The sequence below is a fragment of the Artemia franciscana genome, chromosome 17, assembly GCF_032884065.1.
Source record: "Artemia franciscana chromosome 17, ASM3288406v1, whole genome shotgun sequence".
Lineage (NCBI taxonomy): Eukaryota > Metazoa > Arthropoda > Branchiopoda > Anostraca > Artemiidae > Artemia > Artemia franciscana.
The window spans coordinates 34,420,852-34,443,049 of NC_088879.1; the positions used below are offsets into that span (position 1 = coordinate 34,420,852).

The 22,198-nt window shown below is 34.2% G+C and overlaps 2 protein-coding genes across 2 annotated transcripts in view; one reads left to right on the forward strand and one right to left on the reverse strand.

Annotated features, from left to right (window-relative positions):
• LOC136038173 (protein OPI10 homolog) overlaps positions 1-22,198 on the forward strand; it is a 466,996-nt gene that overhangs the window by 249,780 nt on the left and 195,018 nt on the right. The gene's annotated exons all lie outside the window — the stretch shown is intronic.
• Positions 1,935-18,061, reverse strand: LOC136038176 (large ribosomal subunit protein P1). The gene is made up of 4 exons (XM_065721253.1): positions 17,860-18,061; positions 9,983-10,151; positions 5,795-5,872; positions 1,935-2,041 (listed from the first exon to the last, which is right to left on the reverse strand). Exons 1-4 carry the CDS (start codon positions 17,929-17,931, stop codon positions 2,028-2,030), a joined length of 333 nt encoding a protein of 110 aa, XP_065577325.1. The 5' UTR covers positions 17,932-18,061; the 3' UTR covers positions 1,935-2,027.

Genomic DNA, 22,198 nt, shown 5'->3' on the forward strand with positions numbered 1-22,198 from the left:
CCCCCCCAAAGAGACCGGATCCGTTCCGGTCATGTCAATCACGTATCTAGGACTTGTGATTATTTTCCCCACCAAGTTTCATCCCGATCCCGCCACTCCAAGCGTTTTCCAAGATTTCTGGTCCCTCCCCCCAACGTCACTGGATCCAGTCGGGATTTAAAAAAAGAGCTCAGAGGCACGATATCCTTCCAAACATCAAATTTCATTGAGATCCAATCACTCCTTCGTGAGTTAAAAATAACTCGCCTTTTCTAATTTTCCAGAATTAACCCCTCCCCCCTAAAGAGAGCGGATCCGTTCCAGTTACGTCAATGCCTTATCTAGGACTTACGATTTTTTTTTCCCACTAGGTTTCATCCCGATCCCTCCACTCTAAGCGTTCTCCAAGATTTTAAGCCCCCCCCCCCCCAAACTGCCCTTCAATGTCATCGGATCCGGTCGGGTCGGAATAAGAGCTCCGAGACGATATCCTTCCAAACATAAAATTTCATTAAGATCCGATACGGTTCGTAAGTTAAAAATACATCATTTTTTCGATTTAACCGCCCCCATATTCCCCACAGATGGTCGAATCGGGGAAACGACAATTTCTAATTTAATCCGGTCTGGTTCTGATACGCCTGCCAAATTTCATCGTCCTAGCTTACCTGGAAGTGCCTAAAGTAGCAAATCCGGGACAGAGAGACCGACAGAATTTGCGATCGCTAAATGTCACTTGGTAGATACCAAGTGCCATAAAAATACGGTAGCAAAATAAAATGTAACTTACAGCTTTTTGATTAATTATTTGTGGTCCCAGCTACCACAAAATGACCTCAATTAACACACTTTTTGGCTTTAGAACCTTTTATGTATTTGTTAATTTACTACAGAGTACACCATGTGTTATTACTTGGTAATCATTTATGCAGATAAATTCGATAGATCTTAAATTGTAGACTAACCAATAGAAACGCATTAACATTCAACTAAAGAAAAAGTCGGACTTTCATTTTAAGCGAATAATTGAAAAGAAACGATTACTTTCAAGCAGCTTCTGTATTTTCAACGACATCTATAAAATTGATATATGTAAATTGGGAAGAAATAGGATTCAATATGAAAACATCGCAGTTTTTTTGTAAGAAACATTTCTATACAGTCTGGTCTTGTTTTTTTTTTGGGGGGGGGGGTAGCACATTTCAGGAGAATTCATTTTGGATTTCCTTCAATATCTTCGTTAAGGACCATTCTTCCTAAGCATTTACTGCCATCTCTCCAGTCAATAAAAGTAAAGCATTGCAGCAATCAAAAGTTCTCAACCAGGTTCGATAAGCATGTCAAAAAAGGAAGGTCAACAACACCTATTAAACACGCAACACGAAAACACAGAACCCTAGAAATGAAAAGTACCTCTATCCACAAAATATTTGCAGGTATATCTACTATAAAGGAAATAGGGACAACTGGTCTCAATTTTTTTCGATATAATTATCTAAGATTAGCTACCATAATAGTGTGAGTATAGGTAACTTGTGAGAGTGAAAACTGGCAAGTAGTTTCAGAAAATCACAAAAACCATGTAATTTTTCTTATCATTCTAAACTTTGTACTTATTTTCTTCAATCTGAGATCATACACTTATTGCTACATTAATTTTCTCGTTTAACTGCACTAAAAAAAAAAATTTGAAGACGCTTGATGGCGTTGGTGATTATTCAACGCTTGTGCCAGTTCCATTCTCATTAGTTCCTCATAGTCTTTGGAGTACAATATACACTGAAACGAAGCATCCAAATTACTCGGCTGCACAACATTCTTTCACCCAGTTAATTTAAGTAAACATCTCCAAGGAAACCTTAAAAACCTTATTTTTTTGCTTTTTTTGTAAAAACTAAGTCATTTTTAAATAGCTATGTAAAGAGCCTGTGAGTAAATAATCAAAAACTAAATAATTGACACAAAGACATCGCTTTTTATTACAACTGCACTAATCAGGTACAAAAGTCATAAAATCGTCGATGTTCTTGCAGTAAAAATAACAGCTCTTAGTCGAACAGACCTGAAAAAGAAACAAGGATATCAAATTGGAGACTCCTGACCTGAGTTTTCTTGTTGAGCAACATTTGTAAATCTCATTGTAGGTAAGGATTGGTGATTAATCATGTAATCAGAAGGTACGTTTAATCATAGTTCTAAATTATTCAATGAATGTAATTTATAATGGGCTCTAAATCACAGGAAGAGAAAATATATCCAAGAAACATTTGAGAATGAACAAGATAAGAATAAATTTCACAAGTAGCAAGAGCCATTCGAATTCATCTTTCTTTTTTCCTCTAAAAAAATAAAAATATAGACCATACTGAGACCATACAACAAAAATTTATTCTTTTACAAGTTATCAACAAAGCAAGTTATTTATGTACAAAGGCATGCTAGAAAGAACCAAAGTCCAGCAAGGTATGTTTGAAAGAAACGTTCGCAATAATATGGATAGCTACTGTATATACATAATTGTTCTTTACCCTAGTAAAAAAATGTAGCATTTTCACAATAGTTAGTGGTATTTTTCACCAGATTTCAATTAACTAACATTCAGATGTATAGAAAGCTGAAAGATCGATCTTGAAAAGTTCTGAAATCCTTGCAATAGCAGCAAAAGCTTACAATGGGTGCAGTCTCGTTTGTTGTTTTTTGTCATATTTAGTCAAGGGAAAACGTCTTTTCTTACGGAAAATAATGAGGTTCTTTCGTAAAATCGTCTCACAGCAAAGTAACAACACTTGTTTTAAAAAAAAAACTTCTTACTATCTTAATCTAAGTAGAAACTGTTACTCTTAAGATGGTAGTTTTCACAGTTCTGTCTAAAACATCTAAAATAAAGAGTGACCAAAGTGGTGATAGATGAATCCCCCTCTCCATTCCCAGGAGAAGAAATCCATTTATGATTTTCAATTTAGTTTTTTTATCATATACCCTCAAGCAAACATATTTTCCTCAACAGTAGTCAGCGGAAAAGCGCCATGTGTGCGCTTCCATTTAGTTCCGTGGGTCACCATCTAGACATGGGCGTTAAAATAAACAATGGTTTATTTTTACATTCCTTTATTGTAGTGACTATGGACAGCTGCACTACTTCTGTCGATGATTGTTTTGCCGAGCTTTTTTACCACCCAATATGTACGTCACAATGCTATCCTATACAAGTCAACCAAGCAAACTTAAATTGAAAGAGCTCCTAATTCCAAGTAAGCAAGCAACGGGTTATGTAAATATTGTTTTTCAAAAATCTTCAAATATTCCCAAAAAAGGTATTGGGTATCATCCAATACATATAGGCCTACGTCAGACAGTTTTCCTCAGACTTTTTAGGAACAAACGAAAGCACAACCATGCAGCATTGCTTCCTTCACAAAATGAGAAGCTCAATATAGCTTTTTGACCCTTTTCAATTGCCTGTCTGTCTCAGAATGTTTTAATTAACAACTTGGTCCTCCATTGAAAAAATCATAATTTAGTGCCACAAAATGGCAGAAAACGCCATTCCTGTGACACAATCTTTTAGGTAACTTTAAGATGGCTCTAGAACTTTTGATCTCCATTTGAATGAGAACTCCAGAACTTCTAGGATCGCCGGTTCAGTAAGATCCCCCTGGCATACAAAAAAAACATCAACACACATGTGATCCTTCTTCTTAAACAAAAAAAAATCAAAATTCCGTCCTTTTATAGATAGGAGCTTGAAAATCTGCATAGTAAGGTTATCTAATATGCTGAATCTAATGTGATTTTTAGCAAAGATAACTTGCATTTTTTAGGGTGTTTCCCCGTATGTTTGAAAATCTGGCAAATTTCTAAGTTTCGTAGCGTCAGATGTGTAACATTTAACTTGAACGAACTTCTTATATTTGAAATCAACATCAAAGCCATTGTTGTTTTTTTATATATCTTTGTTATCAAATTGTTATGAAGGATTAATTATTATCAGAATTCCTATTTTATATTTTTACTGTTGACCGGAGTCGCTCCTTACTTACATTTTCCTTACTATGAACTGTTAGATTCTACACCACACTTTTACATATATTTTGGAATATGAGAAGAAAATTCCGGAATCTTTTTTCTTTATTTTTTTATTTGTTTTAATTTTCTTTTGGCTGCTAAATTTTAAACGTGGAGACAATTTTCCGAACATGGGGGAAGGAGGTTTCCTGTGGAAGGGAATTTCCCAAGGGAATGCAACGGATCTCAGTCAAAGTAATTCATGCATTAAAATTAGTAGATAAATATGAAAACTTGAGTTTAACAAACTGAACCTAGCATATATATTTTTGTTTAACATAGCTTTTGGAACTGCATGAAAACGATAACAAATATTATGCAACAAACAAAGTAAATAGCTACATCCAGACGAACCAGATAAAAGTATGGCTGCATCCAGAAATAAGATTTAGCAGGCATAGCCCATGAAGTACGAATATGTTTTTTCTTTGTTTTTCTACGAAAAATTAACAGAAACAAGACAACATGATTTTAATTTAGCTGTTCTTTTTCTGTTTTTATAATAGCTTTTTCTGTTTTTATAATAGCTTTTTCGATCCCTTTCCGTTTTAATCCCCACGGATTTCGTTTTTTATATTGGTATCTTTTTAAAACTTTGCACAGCGCAGTGATTTTCAAATTAGGAAAGAGTGCATCAAGGGAAAACAGATCCCAATGGCCACAAGGACAGAAGTGTCAAAACACGACTCAAATCTGCAGCAACAACAGCCAATCTGATCACAATTTTCGCTTATCCAAGGGTAGTATTTAGTAGTAATCAGATTAACAACACTTCTTGACTACTAAGGTCCCTGCGTCGCCCCTGCAGTGCGTTGCTACAGCAGAATTCGATCTCCAAGTCCCGTATTACCAAGTTAAGGTCAAACCCACTGCACCACTACAGGACTTTATCCAAGGGTTATAAGCTTATTTTAGTGATTTAAATTTTTCGCCATCCAACTTCTAGGGTTCTTATTCTGAAGTAGGCTAAGAAAAGAACAGATGGAAAAATAACAGCTACTTGCTATGATTATCTTATTAATCTATATATAATACAAGTTGAATATAAATTGTGAATTTGCTTAAATACATTGTCACAGAAGAAAATAAACATCTTGAGGTTTTGTTCAGAAGAATTGTAGAAAAATCTACCTCCACTAAGTAAAAGCTCTGCACCTTATACTTTCTTTACAGAGCATCTAAGTCTGTAAAGCTCTTCATGCTCAATTTCTGCTCAAATAAAAAAAAATTGCATCTACTGCTGCAACCATGTTGTTGTTTAGATAATCTCAGACTAGAAGTTATTTTCAGAACGTCATGAACTCGGAAGTCAAGATGCTCTTAGCATAGTTGTGTTGTCAAAAAAAGCTGCAGATTTAAGTAATTTTGACTAATGAAGAGGAATACCTTGAAAGTTTTTAAATATATTTGTCAAGGAATCAAGGTATAAATGAAATGTTTTGTTTCTGTTCTATCTCATTCAGGTCGTTTATTTTTTTGTTTCTTGAAATACAGACAGTGCTCCCGATCATACCCAACCATTATTGCAGGACTGATAATATTGTGCATCAAATCTTAGCCCAGTCTTTCTGCTGTGAATACACTCCAGTAGTAGGCAACACATTTTTTTCTATAGAGAAGATTTCTGTTTTAGTCTTAATTGCATCACACTAGTTCCATTTACAGGCTGGAAAAAAATTTCGTTTTATCATTTTTGCCTTTATTCAAGTTTGGCCTTAAGCTGGAATTACTAAGTAAAAGCTATACTCACCAAAGCCCATATCCTCGTCTTCTTCTTCAGATTCTTCTTTCTTCTCTTCTTTCTTTTCTTCCTTGGCAGCAGGAGCTTCTAGAAAGTTTGAAAGGGGAATGAAAAAATTGAAGGAAACAACTTAAGAATAAACAATTGACAGTTAGTATGTTTAGCAAAAGAAATATCAACACCCAATTTGAAAAAAAAATGTTATGATTTTAGTTTCTTAGATGACGAAATCATTGATTTTATGACTTGACATGAATCATAATTTTAGGCCATACAAGGGCAAAAGATTGTGCTTGTGTACTCAAGTCGAATTTTGCCCCCCACTCTATACCCCATTCGTTTTTTAAGTGGTTAACTACTTGCAGTTAACTGTGATACAATGAGAAAAGGAACAAGACACCTATAACTGTGAAAAGCCACTAAAGATATACACTGATCCTAGAACACAGTAGAGGATTGGGATGCCATATACGCCCATTAATTGCAACAAACTTTCACAACTTAGCTTCCTTATGCAAGACACCATGTTAGTTAATGAATATATCAAAATTTCATGTTTTTTTATAAATGACTGCTTGTGACTTTGAAGACAGAATAATGTATACACAGACTCAGACTAAAGAAACAAGTTTGATGCCTTTTTTTAATCAAAATCAAGCAGTTGTGGGCATCAAGCCTTGACTAAATACAGAAAAAAGCCAAGACAGATACTCCAAGTGAGTGAGAGGCATATCTGGCATAAGCCCTTTTTAGGATTATATAAAAATGATGTCAGTTCATTTGTAGATGATAGATGAGTCGATCTCTCATCCGTCTCCATGCTGCGTTATTCCTAGGGCAGAACTAAGGCAGATAGTCATAGAACTAAGGGATGAAAGATTGGATTGATTTTAGGTTGACGCATGATATCCCCCTGTCTATAACACAAAACAAGATATAAACAGGTCTACAGCTATACGAAATAAGTTAAATGTAAATGCACAGTTGCTTTCCAAGTCAAAGTAATAATTTATTTTCTAACACCATACCCCAAAAAATGTCAATTAGTAGCACGCCAAAGCATGAACTATACTTAAGAAGCATAGGGTGCAGCTACAATGCATTGGTATGATTAAATAAACCACATTTTGAGATAAAAGCAGAGTATATATCACAAAACAGTTATGAGTGATCCTTTTAAGCTGATAGTCTTAAAAAAGAAGAACCAATAAAAACCTTTTTTAGTTTGAGGCACATCTATTATATTTTTAAGCTAAATGCAAAAATATCCTGGTTTATACCTAGACTTCTGGGACATACTAGTTGTAGGTGCAATGATCCCTGGACTCAGAATAAGAAATAATTTTGAATTCAGCTATTATGTTATAAGAATATTTCAATGTACACTTTGTAAGTTTGCTTTGAGTAACAAAAATCAAACAAATCTATTTCCATACAAAATAATTCCTATTTTATAAGTGTAACTGTCTTGAATTAGCATTTATTTTAAAATAAAAGATAGAGCATGGAATACTATAGTGGGAAAGAGCACACGAATGGAGTGACAGAAAAAGCAGGTATCAAAGACACATTAAAAAAGAACTATGTAATTACTATAAGCATAGGGATTAGTGATAAATAGATCAATGACCTCCAGAGTCATTGCTTTTAGACAGGGCGTTGAAATAATGATTGAGTTACTGTCTTTTTTCACATGGACAAGTAGCAAGTGTGTTGCCCAACCTTGCTGTTGAGGGGATTGATCTCTGGGCTCTGTATTGTTGAGCTGAACATCAATTCGCGGTACTATGACAGGAAGTTTAGGGATACTTGGTTTTTTGTCTTGTTATTTTGACAATTGTAGGCAGTTGGTTGGGGGGGGGTAAATTTGTCAAACTCTTTATTAGCTTGATATGTTCTAATAGCTATATGTAAAAACGTGCAAAAAAACCACAAGGTATCACCCTAACCTATTTTTGCTAATGATTGTAGCCAAGTTTCTTCCAAATGTAATGGAGATCCCCTTTCCTATTATCATCTATTAGATCTAGTCAGGGTAGTGGTTAACTGTGGCATAGTAATATATTAGAAAGCTGCTTTTATATTTGAAGAAGGCTGGGACGGCAATACAATGGTCCTATGCTGTAGGTGGAATGCCCTTATATCCCTCATTGCTTTGAGGAAACACTCAAAACTTAATTTAACATTAAGCAGCATTCTGTGCTACTTAATGGGTACCCTAGTATTCTTTTTGTTTTCCATATAATAACTGTTTGTGACTTTGAGCAGAGACTGAATAACATGTAATCAGACTCAGACTATAGAAACAGTTTAATATAGCACAATATTCCCCCTGTTTATACCACGAAACAAGATATAAACAGGTCTACAATTGTGCGAAGTTAATTAATCAAAAATGCAGTTTAATTATACTAAACAACCCTAATATAGAGCTTAAATAAATTAATATTTCTAATTGAGGTAAAATTTAAAATTGGGAGATAAACAAATATCATCTTAAACAACTTAAAGTGATGTTTCCAGAAGATAATCTTAAACCTGTACTAGCACTTGGCAAGTGATAATATTTGTCGAATTATCTATAATGTGGTAAATTTAAGAGTACAAACAGCCTAAAAAAACTTTTTCATTGGATAAATTTCAGCATACAATAAAAAAAAATTGAGCTATGCATGGAATGAAAATTGATTTCTTTTAAACAAAAAAAATAATCAAAAAAACTGTCTACTTAAAGACTAACCACTAACAACAGCACACATTACACATCCATGCAACAGTAAATTTACCTGAAGATAGGTTAATAGGAATCTAACCCATTACCAAACTTTGTGTAAGGCATAGTTAAATGTGCACAAAATTTCTGATATTTGGATCCAAACATATACTTAATTTTATAAAAAAATATCTTTGAACCCCCCCTCCCCAATTTGTAAACTATTCTGTATTGCAGATATTTTTAGTTAACCAAGACAATGACAGACAGAGCTTCTGCCCTATTTTTAAAATACATTAAATTCAAAATTTGTGTACGTGGCTTTGAGCAGAGACTGAGTAATATATAAACAGACTCAGACTATAGAAACAAGTTCAATATAGCACAATATTCCCCCTGTTTATACCATGAAACAAGATATAAACAGGTCTACAATTGTGCGAAGTTAATTAATCAAAAATGCAGTTTAATTATGCTAAACAACCCTAATATAGAGCTTAAATAAATTAATATTTCTAATTGAGGTAAAATTTAAAATTGGGAGAGAAACAAATATCATCTTAAACAACTTAAAGTGATGTTTCCAGAAGATAAACTTAAACCTGTACTAGCATTTGGCAAGTGATAATATTTGTTGAATTATCTATAATGTGGTAAATTTAAGAGTACAAACAACAGCCTAAAAAAACTTTTTCATTGAATAAATTTCAGCATACAATAAAAAAAAAAATTGAGCTATGCATGGAATGAAAATTGATTTCTTTTAAACAAAAAAAAAAAATCAAAAAAACTGTCTACTTAAAGACTAACCACTAACAACAGCACACATTACACATCCATGCAACAGTAAATTTACCTGAAGATAGGTTAATAGGAATCTAACTCATTACCAAACTTTGTGTAAGGCATAGTTAAATGTGCACAAAATTTCTGATATTTGGATCCAAACATATACTTAATTTTATAAAAAAATATCTTTGAACCCCCCCTCCCCAATTTGTAAACTATGCTGTATTGCAGATATTTTTAGTTAACCAGACAATGACAGACAGAGCTTCTGCCCTATTTTTAAAATACATTAAATTCAGAATTTGTGTATGTGACTTTGAGAAGAGACTGAGTAATATATAAACAGACTCAGACTATAGAAACAAGTTCAATATAGCACAATATCCCCCTGTCTATACCACAAAACAAGATATAAACAGGTCTACAACTGTGCAAAAATTAATGAATTAATTAGGAATACAGTTTAATTAGAATTGACAAACCTAGTATACAGCTAAAATGTGTTGATAATTAGTCTTAATAACACAAGATTTAGAGCAAAGTATCTTCTCAAAGAAGCTAAAAATTCCTCACAGTTCTTGCTAATCTGACAGGATAAACCTTTTCTAGAAACAACTTCAGTCAATTGCAGCCTTTCTACTTGGATTTTAAGAATCTCCCTTTAAATTAACAACCAAATTAAAAATTCTACATACCAGTAGCTGCAGCAGCACCTCCAGCAGCTGGGGCAGCACCAACTCCAGAGCCAACGTTGGTGATCATTGATTTTAAATCAAGACCTTCAAGAGCCTTTGTGAAAAGACCTGGCCAGTATGGTTCTACACTAACACCCGCAGCTCTCAATATGGTGTTAACTTTTTCAGTCTTTAAAAGAAAATAAAGAGTAGTTAGAGACAATAGATAATTATATTTAACAGGATCATGACCAAAATTTAAACTGGCAATAACATGAACACAAATAACAATAACAGTAGATAGAAAAAAATTGAATGTCATTGATTTTTCTATAGTATAAATTAATTCTAAGTTTTGCCACTAAACCTTGATTGAACTACAATAAGGTGTAGTTACTAAGTGGGTAACTGATAATATCTACCCTGGGGCAAAGATAAAATTACACAGCTAAATTGTTTTTGTTTTTTTAATTGAGAATTTAAACACAACTACAAAATATTTTAATAAATCATGAAACATGCTGATACTGATTACTGTAAGATAAAATTATATTGAATATATTCTTAGATCAATTACATAGAGTTTCAGAAACTTATTTTAGATATTGGTGAATGGTTCAGGTTTTTAATTAATTTTCGCAAGTCAATAGTGATAAGGGTTGTAAAAAATCAGCTTCAATCTTGGGTAGAAGTTCAGAGCATATCTCAATATTTGTTTTAATATATTGTTAAATTTGCATGGCTGCTACATAATATGGATCTGATGGAAACAAAGTGTCAAGGTAAGGTCTGCATTCAATTCATGGTAATAGTGGTGAGGTCTAGATTTTAGATGATAATTTTAAGTGATATTTTGGAAAATAGTTAAGCAAGGGGCAATAAAACTTTCAGAAAAATATCCAATAGTCTAAATTCAGCCCAAAAAGGTTTTTTGAAAAATGTTGTTCTCTACCCCTTCTCTCTTTGAAGGTCAATGGCATTTCATGAGTTTGAGGAAAAACTTGTGTTATGAAAGCCACGGAGATATACTGACAAGGATAAATGAGACCCAAGGATCATTTAGATCTTATCTAATTGCAAGAAAGCAAATTTAATTTGAAGAACACCCTAAAAAATTGTTGGAATTCATTCATTAGGATAATTTTTATATTATTATCATGAAATAGAAAAAGATGAGGCAAGTATTAACTGGTTGCATAGGGACCACAAGCCAAGAGACAACAAGAAAATGAGAAATTAAAAGCCCAGTTCTTATTTAATCATATGGTAAATACTTTAATTAGAAATGGTACATCATTCAAGGTAAGTGTGAATACTGGCACATGTCTACCTGTTTTATTCCTCTACTTTGGGGTTTGGTATAAATGCAGGTTATATTTAGATACATCACAGAAAAAGTTACGAAATCATGTCCTGAGAAAATTTTTTGCTGTACCTGACTCACACCTTCCTCCTACAAGGACACTGTCCTTGGAGTCTTTGGACAAACTTTGAATTGAAAGATAGAAACTTTCTAATAGATAATTTCATTTATTTTAAACAAAAATGGAGTACAGCCATAGACTTTGAGCCCCATAGGTATTGATTGGTGCCACAATTAACTAAAAAACTCCTTAGGCTGAATACATTACAAAAAAAGCAAATACACCAGAATTCACAAGGAGACAAATTCATTGCACTCTTTTTAGGGGCACTGAGTATAACAATCATACAAATGCAATAAAAAGATCATACACCTTCAATCATAAAAGATCATAAATAATGTACTTTCATAAAAAGAGGTTCTAAACAAAGCTGTTTTAAAAGTTCTAATCTTATTTCTTGAAACAACATCATCAGGTAACATGTTCCATGATCTAGTGGCCTGATTTATAAAAGATCCCAGTCCACCCTTTTATAAAATTTTATCAGTCCACCCTTTTTTTTAATTTTATAGCAATAATGAGGTCCAAGGGAATTATATTGAGTCACACAATTTTACTTGATGAAGATGAATTGGAAATCTTAAAAATTTGGAACAATGTGCCTTGAACAAAAATTCTACTGCCTATCTAACTTTAAATCTATCTCTGAAACTTAAACGTAAAACCAAGATATGACTTAATTTAAGCTACATCATTGGTTTTAATTTAAGTTCAACCAGTTAAATTCTACTGAAATAAAAGGAAAATGTATCTTTAAAAGTTAGAGCCAAGTAAAAAGAGATTGAAACCTCAAAACAGAAAACCTAAATTTTGCCTGAACCCCCAGTTTCCCAGAATAATTTTTTCCCAGGATAAAAACAGGTTTAAACTTGTCATGTACGTATATATGAAATCTTCAAAGCCCTATAAAAAAGAAAACAGCAGGTAATAACTTGGAAATATCTTCTTGGAACATATAGTTGTTGCTAAATTCATTCCTGAAAGACTACTTTCCATGATAGTAGGAAATCCCATTCATTTCTTTGTGTTTTTAGTAGGAAACCCCTTACACTAGAATTTTACTGCAATGTTTTGAGTCTTATATCTTTGCTAAATCATAACTGAAAGTTTTGAAAATTTGTAAATCTTTCTTACATTTAGGAAAAAGATTGGCATGACTAATGAAAAAGGTTATGAAAACCCTAAATTAAGGTATAACATTTTTTTGTCAAAAATTTGATAGGCAGAATTTGAGACATGGCCATATCTTAGATAGGCCTCCCACTTCAGCATTCTTCTAAACCCTAGAAATAAGAAAAGGGCAGGGATAATAGCTTGATAACACCTTCCCAGAATATATTTCAAGCCTTGGATACATTCCAGAGTTTCATTCACCCAACCTTAACTATTGATTAAGTAGCCTAGTAATTCTTTATCACTGATTCAGGTAAAAGGTGAATTTCCTCAGGGGAGCTGCCTAGCTCCCAAACTGTTTTGTGCATTTATAAATGACCTTCCAGTTGTTATAAAATACTCAACAACCAAGCTTTTTCCACAAGATGTCAAATTACATAGACAAACCCCAGAACATTGATATGGCTCAGAATTCTACTCAAATAACAGGAATTGCATTTTTCATAACTAAAGGTAGAGAAAAGGCAACTGGTAACTGAAAATTAAGGCAAAATGTTTTGTCAAAATTTCAATAGGTATAGACAGAAAATTTTGAAGACAGCAAGCTTTTAAAGGACAACATTGATACACTGCACAAATTTAACTTGTCTGTAATTCAGTGCTTTTGATCATTGACAAAAACCTGTATTGTCTACTATGAGAACAAGTAAGCTTGTTTACATGTATTATATTTTTTCATGAGCATTTGATGAAGCTGAAACAGTGATAGATCTGTGTCCACTTTGAAAATAAATTTGACTAAAATTTGATAAGCATGCAGCATGGATATCAAAAAGCAATGAAATTCTAGTTTCCATATTCTGAAACAAACATTTTCCAAGTTGAACTTGGATAGCTTTAAAACATTGCATACATAATTAGCATGGATTATTGTTGAGTATTGCCCTTGCATGTAATATCCATTAAAAACTCTGACAGGCTGCAAGTAGAATCTACACAAAGGCATGCAACAAGGTTACCTCTGCATCTGAAGCAATTATTTCACAATCAGCAAATACATAGATTACACCTTCTAAGTTTACAGTTTTGTAGAATTAGGGCAATTTTGATGAATAAATTCAGAATCAACCCCAGAACTGAAAATGTGGAACAAAATATGTTTATCAGACTGCATTAGAGCTAAAAGTCAACACCCATACAAGTTGTACCTATAATTTTTAGACAAATTAAGAGCTGAAATTGCTTAAATTAAGACAAATGAACAGCTTAAAAATATGATTATTACCAGTGTGAATGGGAGGATCCCAAAATCAGTTCTGAAATAGCATTTTTTATGCATTAGTGTCTATTTATATTAATTAGCCTAAGTACTTTATTATATCTGTATTTACGTACGACAAGCAAAAGCTTTCTGCATCATGGTAACAATATATCAACTTCTTTCTAAGATAGCAACAAGCCCCTTAGCTGGAACTTTATCCCAGTGGTTTTCTTGAGTTAAGAATTCAGCAAACCTATTTTAACAGTTTTGTAGTTAAAAAATTGACTAATGTGAAAATCTTTTTGACTTCCTACTATTCAGAAATTACCAGTGATGACTGGAAATAGTATTTGAAATATAATTTCATTTATATTGTACAACCTCAACATTTCCTTGGCTTCAAAACCCTACCCACTTTACACATTTTTAGTTTGTTTAAGGGGGATTTTAGAAAGCTAGAAAATGGATGCACTTCTAGAATTAGCATTTCCAAGTGTTCTAAACTAAACATTTATTCCTAAGAAATACTTCTATAATCATAATTATATCCTGAATCCAAACTAAACATGGTAAAATTCTAGTTGATTGACTTTTGGCTATCTCAGAAAGGGGTAAGGTTAGGAAAATCAAACTTTCAGGGATGGGTCTAAAGGTTAAAGTATGTCCCAGGAAGGTATTTTGAAGTAGCCACCTCCACTCCTTTTCCCTCTAGAGGGCCCTGACCTTTGATGACCTTTAAAATATGCATGTTATAAAAGTGAAACCTTGCAAAATAGATCTTCTGCTTGAATGGAGTACAACAAAATTGTTTTAAGCTTCACAACTTTGCTCAATCCCAATTTATAAAGTTTTAAAGATATGCAAATATATTTCCTAAATTTTGAAAAAAAAACATTGATATGGCTCAGAATTCTACTCAAATAACAGGAATTGCATTTTTCATAACTAAAGGTAGAGAAAAGGCAACTGGTAACTGAAAATTAAGGTAAAATGTTTTGTCAAAATTTTCAATAGGTATAGACCTGTCATGCTGACAAATTTCATGGCCCTCTAGAGGGAGGAGTGGAGGTGGGTGCTTTAAAAGGTAAATGTTGGCATTACTGGAACAATTTTTGGGGTCATGAAACTATTATTAATAGATGCATTTTGACTTTTTGAACATCTTTTCTTTCTTGCAAAACTACTGCAAACTCACTGTCATGGAGTTATTCCAGTCCAAATAGTCTTGTATTTATACATATAGAATTGCAATCATTTCTGCTTTTGCTGATCAGAAATTTGAAATTGCTAATGATTTCATATGAAATTACCTTAAATTGCAGCTTGGAGCAATATAAGGATTTCTCCTTGTAGAAACTCCAGAGTTGATAACACATGACACATAGTTGAATACATACACTTGACTAGTGGTTTGATGTTGCTGATTTGAGTGCTTCCCAGTTATACTTCCATTCTTTTTTTGACCATTTGTTGTCAAGATGGTTCTTAAAGCTGTCTGTGGTTTGGGCAGCAACAGTATCTGGCAGTAATTTGTTCCAGAGGTTGGCAACTAGGTTGGTAAGAAAATGGGCACATTGCCACTTTGAGGAGAAATGCCTGGATAAATTCAAGTTATGTCCCCTTGTACAAGAATCCTGAGACGCCAGAGGAAGAAGACCAGGAACTTCCTTTGAATTAATAAGTTTATGAACCAGAGTGGCATCACCCCATCTTCTTCTATAAACCAGAGTTGGGAGTTTCAGCCTGCACAGCCTTGTAGGGTAAGGGAATTCATGCAGTCCACTCACCATCTTAGTGGCTCTTCTCTGGACATCTTCAAGAATTTTAACATCTTTTTTAAAAAAGGGGGATGCAAGGACCATGCCTGTCTCAAGCCTTGGCCAAACAACAAGTCTTTTATACAAAAGGCTCAGAATTTTAGGAGAATGGGAGGAAATTGTTCTTTTTATGAGCCCTAATGATGAGCTAGCTGATGCTGCTGCCTTCTTAGCATGAGTGCTAAATTTAAGATCACTGTCAACAATTACTCCTAGGTCACATTCTTTCAACACTTTAGAAATACTGTGCATTCCTGGTGTATTCTCTTGGATGGCCGCAAATGTCAGTCAGTCAATCACTCTGGTCTTAAGATAACAATCATGTAACTTGAGAATGATCATACTAATTAATTATTCACAAAATTTCAAATAAGCTGCTATTTACACAAAACAAGTATTTAAACAATCTCAATTTCATCCTCTTGAGGCTGCTTGTAACCTCCCAGACATCAGCACATAGAGCTTTGAAGCTTGAATGAAAGATGCATGTAGGAGTTTTTTCTTGTCTTGTACAGTGGAAATAAAGAAATACCACACTAGGTATTGGTACATAATTACAATTCTATATGTATAAATACAAGAATATTTGGGCTGGAAATAACTCTGTAATGGTGAGTTTGTAGTAGCTTTGCCAGAGAGAAAAGATGTTCAAAAATTCAAAATGCATCTATTAACAATAGTTTCATGACCCCAAAAATTTGTTCCAGTAATATCAACATTGGCCCTTTAAAATACCTTCCCAGGACATACTTTAGCCTGTACACCCATTCCTGGAAGTTTCATTTTCATACCCTAAACCCTTTCTGGGATAGCAAGAAGTCAATTAACTAGAATTTTACCAAACATTTGTGTCTGAAGTGACCTTTACCCCTACATTTATGTCAATCTGAGGTGCATATTTACACACTTGGGAGGTGGATAAAGTTTATTTCTGATGCTAAATGCAAATGTAGGCTAAAGTATGTCCAAGGAAGGTATTTTAAAGTACCTACCTCTACTACTTCTCTCTCTACAGGGCCCTGACCTTTGATGACCTTTAAAATATGTTTTATAAAAGTGAAACCTTGCAAAATAGATCTTCTGCTTAATTGAAGTACAACAAAATTGTTTTCAGCTTCATATCTTTGCTCAATCCCAATTTATAAGGTTTAAAAGATATGCAAATATATTTCCTAAATTTTGAAAAAAAAACATTGATATGGCTCAAAATTCTACTCAAATAACAGGAATTGCATTTTCAGAACTAAAGGCAGAGAAAAAGCAACTAGTAACTGAAAATTAAGGTAAAATGTTGTTTTGTCAAAATTTCAATAGGTATAGACCTGTCATGTAGGCAAATTTCAGGGCCCTCTAGAGGGAGGAGTGGAGGTAGGTACTTTAAAATAACTTCCCAGGACATACTTTAGCCTGTAGACCCATCCCTGAAAGTTTCATTTTCCTAACCTAAACCCTTCCAAGATAGCAAGAAGTCAATTAACTAGAAGTTTACCCAAATGAATATTAAATGTGAATAAAGGATGCAATTCAGACTATAGAGGTAAGTATAAACTTATCCCCAACCCCACCCCTAACATGAAAATATAGTCTATATCCTACCCTAAATGGTAGGCTATATATAACGATCAGGGTGAAGTTAATTTCTAAAGCAAATGCATGTTAAATATGGATTCAGGATGAAATTCTAACTATAGAGTTAAGTTTATTTCTTCACTACCTGCATAGACCAGTGGAACTTACCCACTCTATTTGTAGTCAGCCTAGCCTACTTCAATTGGCATTAGGCCTATTCTAATCAAGGTGTAATAGAAATGAGGTGTTGAATTTCAATTCATAATGATTTGTACCTTAAAAAAGAGCAGAGAAAATGTACATTGAGCAGCCTAGTGTCCACATTGTCCCTATTTATGTAAAGGACTCATCCCCAAATTACCTATTATTACTGATAAATTTTCTGCCTTACAAAATAATGAAATACCCAAGAAATATACATACTATTGATCAGAATTTCGTTACGAGTTCAGGTATAACATTCATTTCATTGATAACTTCCACCCATCCTAACGTGGAAATACGTAGCCTGCCTAGAGTAGTAGGCCTACATATGTAATGGAATTTCATCTCAGTTTACCGGGATGTAATTACTTTTCTTTCTGTATTTTTATACTACTACGGTGCCCCTTGCCAACACCCCCCCCCCCAATTATGAGGCCTAAAGCTGCTACTGATTAAATCTTCTAGATTTTACTTATGAAAGTTAACGAAAATTATTTAGAACAAACTTACTGTGATATCTACATCATCGTCAAGAAGGATAAGTGCAGCGTAAACGCAAGCCAATTCGTCTTTAGATGCCATTACTTAGATTAAAATAGATAAGTGAAGTCGCGAAACGCCTTAGCTCTTTATGAGAACAGCACTTAATAATTCTTCTCGAAGTCAGTAAAACATGATTATGGTGGAAGTCAGAGATGCATAAAATAAATAGCAAGGCCGAATTCACTCGTTACGCTACCTATTAAAAAAAAATTAAAACCAAAAAAATAAGAGAACAGTTTATTGAATTTTAGTGAAGTTTTTAAATTGTTCACCTCTATTTATGTATTCGTTAGATCCGAAAATCAATATGTTTTTTTGGTTTGCTTTGTTTTTGAATAAAATATGTGCAAGAAGTTGATTGGAAAATCAGCAATATAATGGATTAAAGATCATTAATTGCTTACAAAAAGAAAAAAGACTGTTTTCCCAGTTTAGCAATTGAGGTAAATAAGCACTTAAACAAGGTCTTGACCTCACTTTTCTATTTTTATTTATTTATTATTACAATAGCGGTAAGCATTAATGCTTGTCGCAAAAACACAAAAACACAAAATCATAATACTAATCTAAAGTAAATTGGCAACGACAAATTAAACAGCAAAAACTTCTAAATAAAACGACACTACACAACAAAAGCGTCTAAATAAAAAGGCGTACTTACTAATGCACTCTTAAAATTTCGAACACTCTCTGCCTCGACAACCTCCAAAGGCAAACCATTCCATGGTCCGGCAACTCTACTAACAAAAGATAATTGACCAATTTTTTTCAGTGGTTTTGGGGGATATAATTTATAATCATGCTGACGAGTAGAGTGATAATGGCTAAATTTAAAAAATAAATTTGGATCAACATCATCCACTCCTTTAATTATACGAAACACATTTACAAGGTCACTGCGACGTCTACGAAACTTCAACGACGGGAGTTGAAGCCTAGAAAGCCTCTGCGGATAAGAAAGGCGCTGAAGGTATGGGACCAATCTAGTGGTCCTTCTCTGAACCTTTTCTATCCTATGCTCATCCGTTAGACTTAATGGAAACCAAACAGAAGTATTATACTCAAGAAGAGGGCGGACCATTGATTTGTATAGTAGTAAGAAATTACGAAGGTTGAACCTACTAAAGCTTCTCCTTATAGACGATAAACGATAATTCGCATTCTTTACAATTTCCGAAACATACTTATCAAATTTCAATTGGGTATTAAAGTAAACACCAAGGTAACGCACTATTTTGTTAGAAGGGATTTGTATGCCAGACAGCTGGTAAGTATGCACAGGTGGGAGTTTACGAGCATAGTGTAGAACAACACACTTAGAAGGGTTTATGAACATGGAATTAGATTCGCACCAATAAGTTAGAGAGTCAAGATCCCCCTGCAAAAGTTGCACATCGTTTTGGTCTCGTACTGGTAGATAAAGTTTTACATCTCCCGCGAACATCTTGACAGTAGAATGCTGAACAGAGGAAGGCAGATCATTAATAAATAAACACAATAAAATTGGACCCAGGCAGCTACCCTGGGGGACTCCGCTTAACACATCAATTGAGGATGACATAGCTTCACCAACAACAACCAGCTGAGTTCTTCCATTTAGATAATCAGCAATAAATGCAATTATTTTTTTACCCAATTTATAAGCTGCACATTTTTTAAGAAGGGTGGGTATTGAGACTTTGTCGAATACCTTCGAGAAGTCGATGTAAATGCAGTCAAAGGGTATAGCTAAATCGGCAAAACGTTGAAAATCCAAAGTAACCTCAAGAAGCTGAGTATTACAAGACCTAGTTTTTCGGAAGCCATGCTGAGCAGGATTCCAAAGATGATTTCCGTCAAAATACTTTTGAACGCGTGAAACAATCAACTTTTCCATCAGTCGGCAAAAAATAGACGTGATTGAAATTGGCCGATAATTTTTAAAATCTGACCTGGAGCCACTTTTGTGAAGCGGCTTTACCAAGGCCTTTTTCCACCCTGACGGACACAGTCCATGCGCCAAAGATAAGTTAAATATATAGGTAAGTGGTTCTGCAATTTCATGAGCAATTTGTCTTATCATTATGTTCGGGAAACCGTCTATATCCGGCACTTTAGACGTATCCAATTTTATAAGAATAGTATAAACTTCATTCAATGAGAAACCTGAATCATCAAATGGAACAAGAATGTCCGGCGACGCAATCGACTCTACTTGAGATACAAAATTAGCTTCATTTGAATGAATTGGCTACGTTTTAAGAAAAACTGAAGAAAAAATTTAGTTAAAAATAAGAGCCTTCTCAGAATCACTATCAATCTTTTGGTGTTTATCCTGATGTGTGAACGTAGATGAAGATGGTGCAAGGCTAGGCTTATTGCTATTTACATATTTCCAAAATATTTTAGGTGATGCGGTGCTTGAGTGAATAATACGCGACTCAAGCTCTTCACGATTAGCCCTAAGAAGCCGAGTGACCTTGTTTCTTGCTAGTGAATACGCATGCCATTCACCTGAATCCTCTTGCAACTGAGTATCCAAATACCCTTGTCTGACTACTTTACTATGTCGTGACTCAATATAAGACCGCCAAAGCCTATTTTTTTCACGTATTGCTTGGAGTATTTGTCTTGGAAGTTTAGGATTATTTCTGCGACCGGAAAAATTCCTCACCAAAGGAACAAATTTATCCCTACATTCCCTCAACACCTTTTTTACAAAATCAAACGCGGTGTCCGGAGAAACATGATTATTTTTTAGTTCATACATGATATTAATAGACGAAATAAATTGTCGCATTGATTCATAATCAGCTTTAGCATAATCATGCCGATAAAACTCAAAACCTCTCTGTTGAGCATCAATATTCATGTAAATATCTGACACAACATGATCACTTTTACCTAAAGGCGGACGGAAATCTACACTCAAAATATCATCGATTGACTTGGTAATAACCAGATCTAAAATTGATGGAATAGCATCATTCCTGGCTCGAGTTGGCCTAACAATATGTTGGTATAAGTACATATCATCCAATCTATCTAAAAATTGCTGCTCATACGATGAAGTGGACAAACTCGTACTATGCGCACTCCAATCTATCAAAGGTAAATTGAAGTCACCTAGAATAAGGAACTTTGAACTACGACCAACAAGACGAGAAATACACGCTAGAATATTGTTATTATTAACTGGACTCGATAAATTCACACTAGGACTACGATAAAAAGCTGCAATATACATGTAACTACTATGATAAGGCAATTTAACATCAACCAAAAGACACTCCGACACTGAGTCTACTAACGAATCAACAACCACAGAAAACTTAACAGAACAATGAATATAAATACAAATCCCTCTTTTAGCTGAATTATTAGATACTAAATAATATTGTGGTAGCGGCTGAAAAAAAATAGACGGGTTATGGAAATGTTTTGGTAAGACTTCGGTAACAACAACTAAATGCGGTTTACGTTGCTTTATTAGCTCACTAAACTCTTCCCATTTAGATAACAGGCAGTCTGCATTTGTATATGTCACCAAAAATTTATCATTCAGACACTTCAACTTTTTTAGGGAGTCACTCTTCGATGCTCGCGTAGCTATTTGGGGTTTCACGAAAAGAGTTATTATTCACGAGGGTTAGTCCGTTTTTGCTACGTTTTATTTTCCAGTTAGTTTCGCCAGCGTCCAATTTTGATTTCAACTCCTGTTTCAGGGCGTCGTACTTCTTTTTTTCCAACAGTTCAATCGTAGTAAGATCATGAGAGACTTTGAACAAGGGGTATGTAGCTTTGATACTAGCAGTCTCGGTCATCAGAAAGAAACAAGCTGTATCACGTTCTACCGGTGTCTTGAACATCAACTTAATAGGCCTGATCTTACCAGGCGTATGTTTACCAAGTCTAACTGAGTAGCTACATTTCGCAGGGCAAAGTACAAGTAGCTTGTCGTTGAAAAATTTGCAATCGGTCTTTTTTGTTGTCTATGAGATGACAAAGTAGCGTCTTCAGCTAAACCAAACACGATCAGGTTTTTTTGTTTTTCCACAATATCTGACACATAAAATGAACTTAAGTTCGAGCTACTGACAGTGATTTCCTCGTCCTTTTTCACAAATTTTTCAGTTAGGCTTTTTTCCAAGCTCTGACACTTTACCCCTATTAAGTTCTCGGCAAAATCCTTGACGTCGGAAAGTGTGCACTTATTTTTCAGGTCATTCTCGATTTCAGCTACTTTCCGTTGGATAGGCTCTAATAAAGCGTAAAACTTATCCTCCATCGCCTTAAATGACGTTTGAATCTCACCCCTCAAAATATC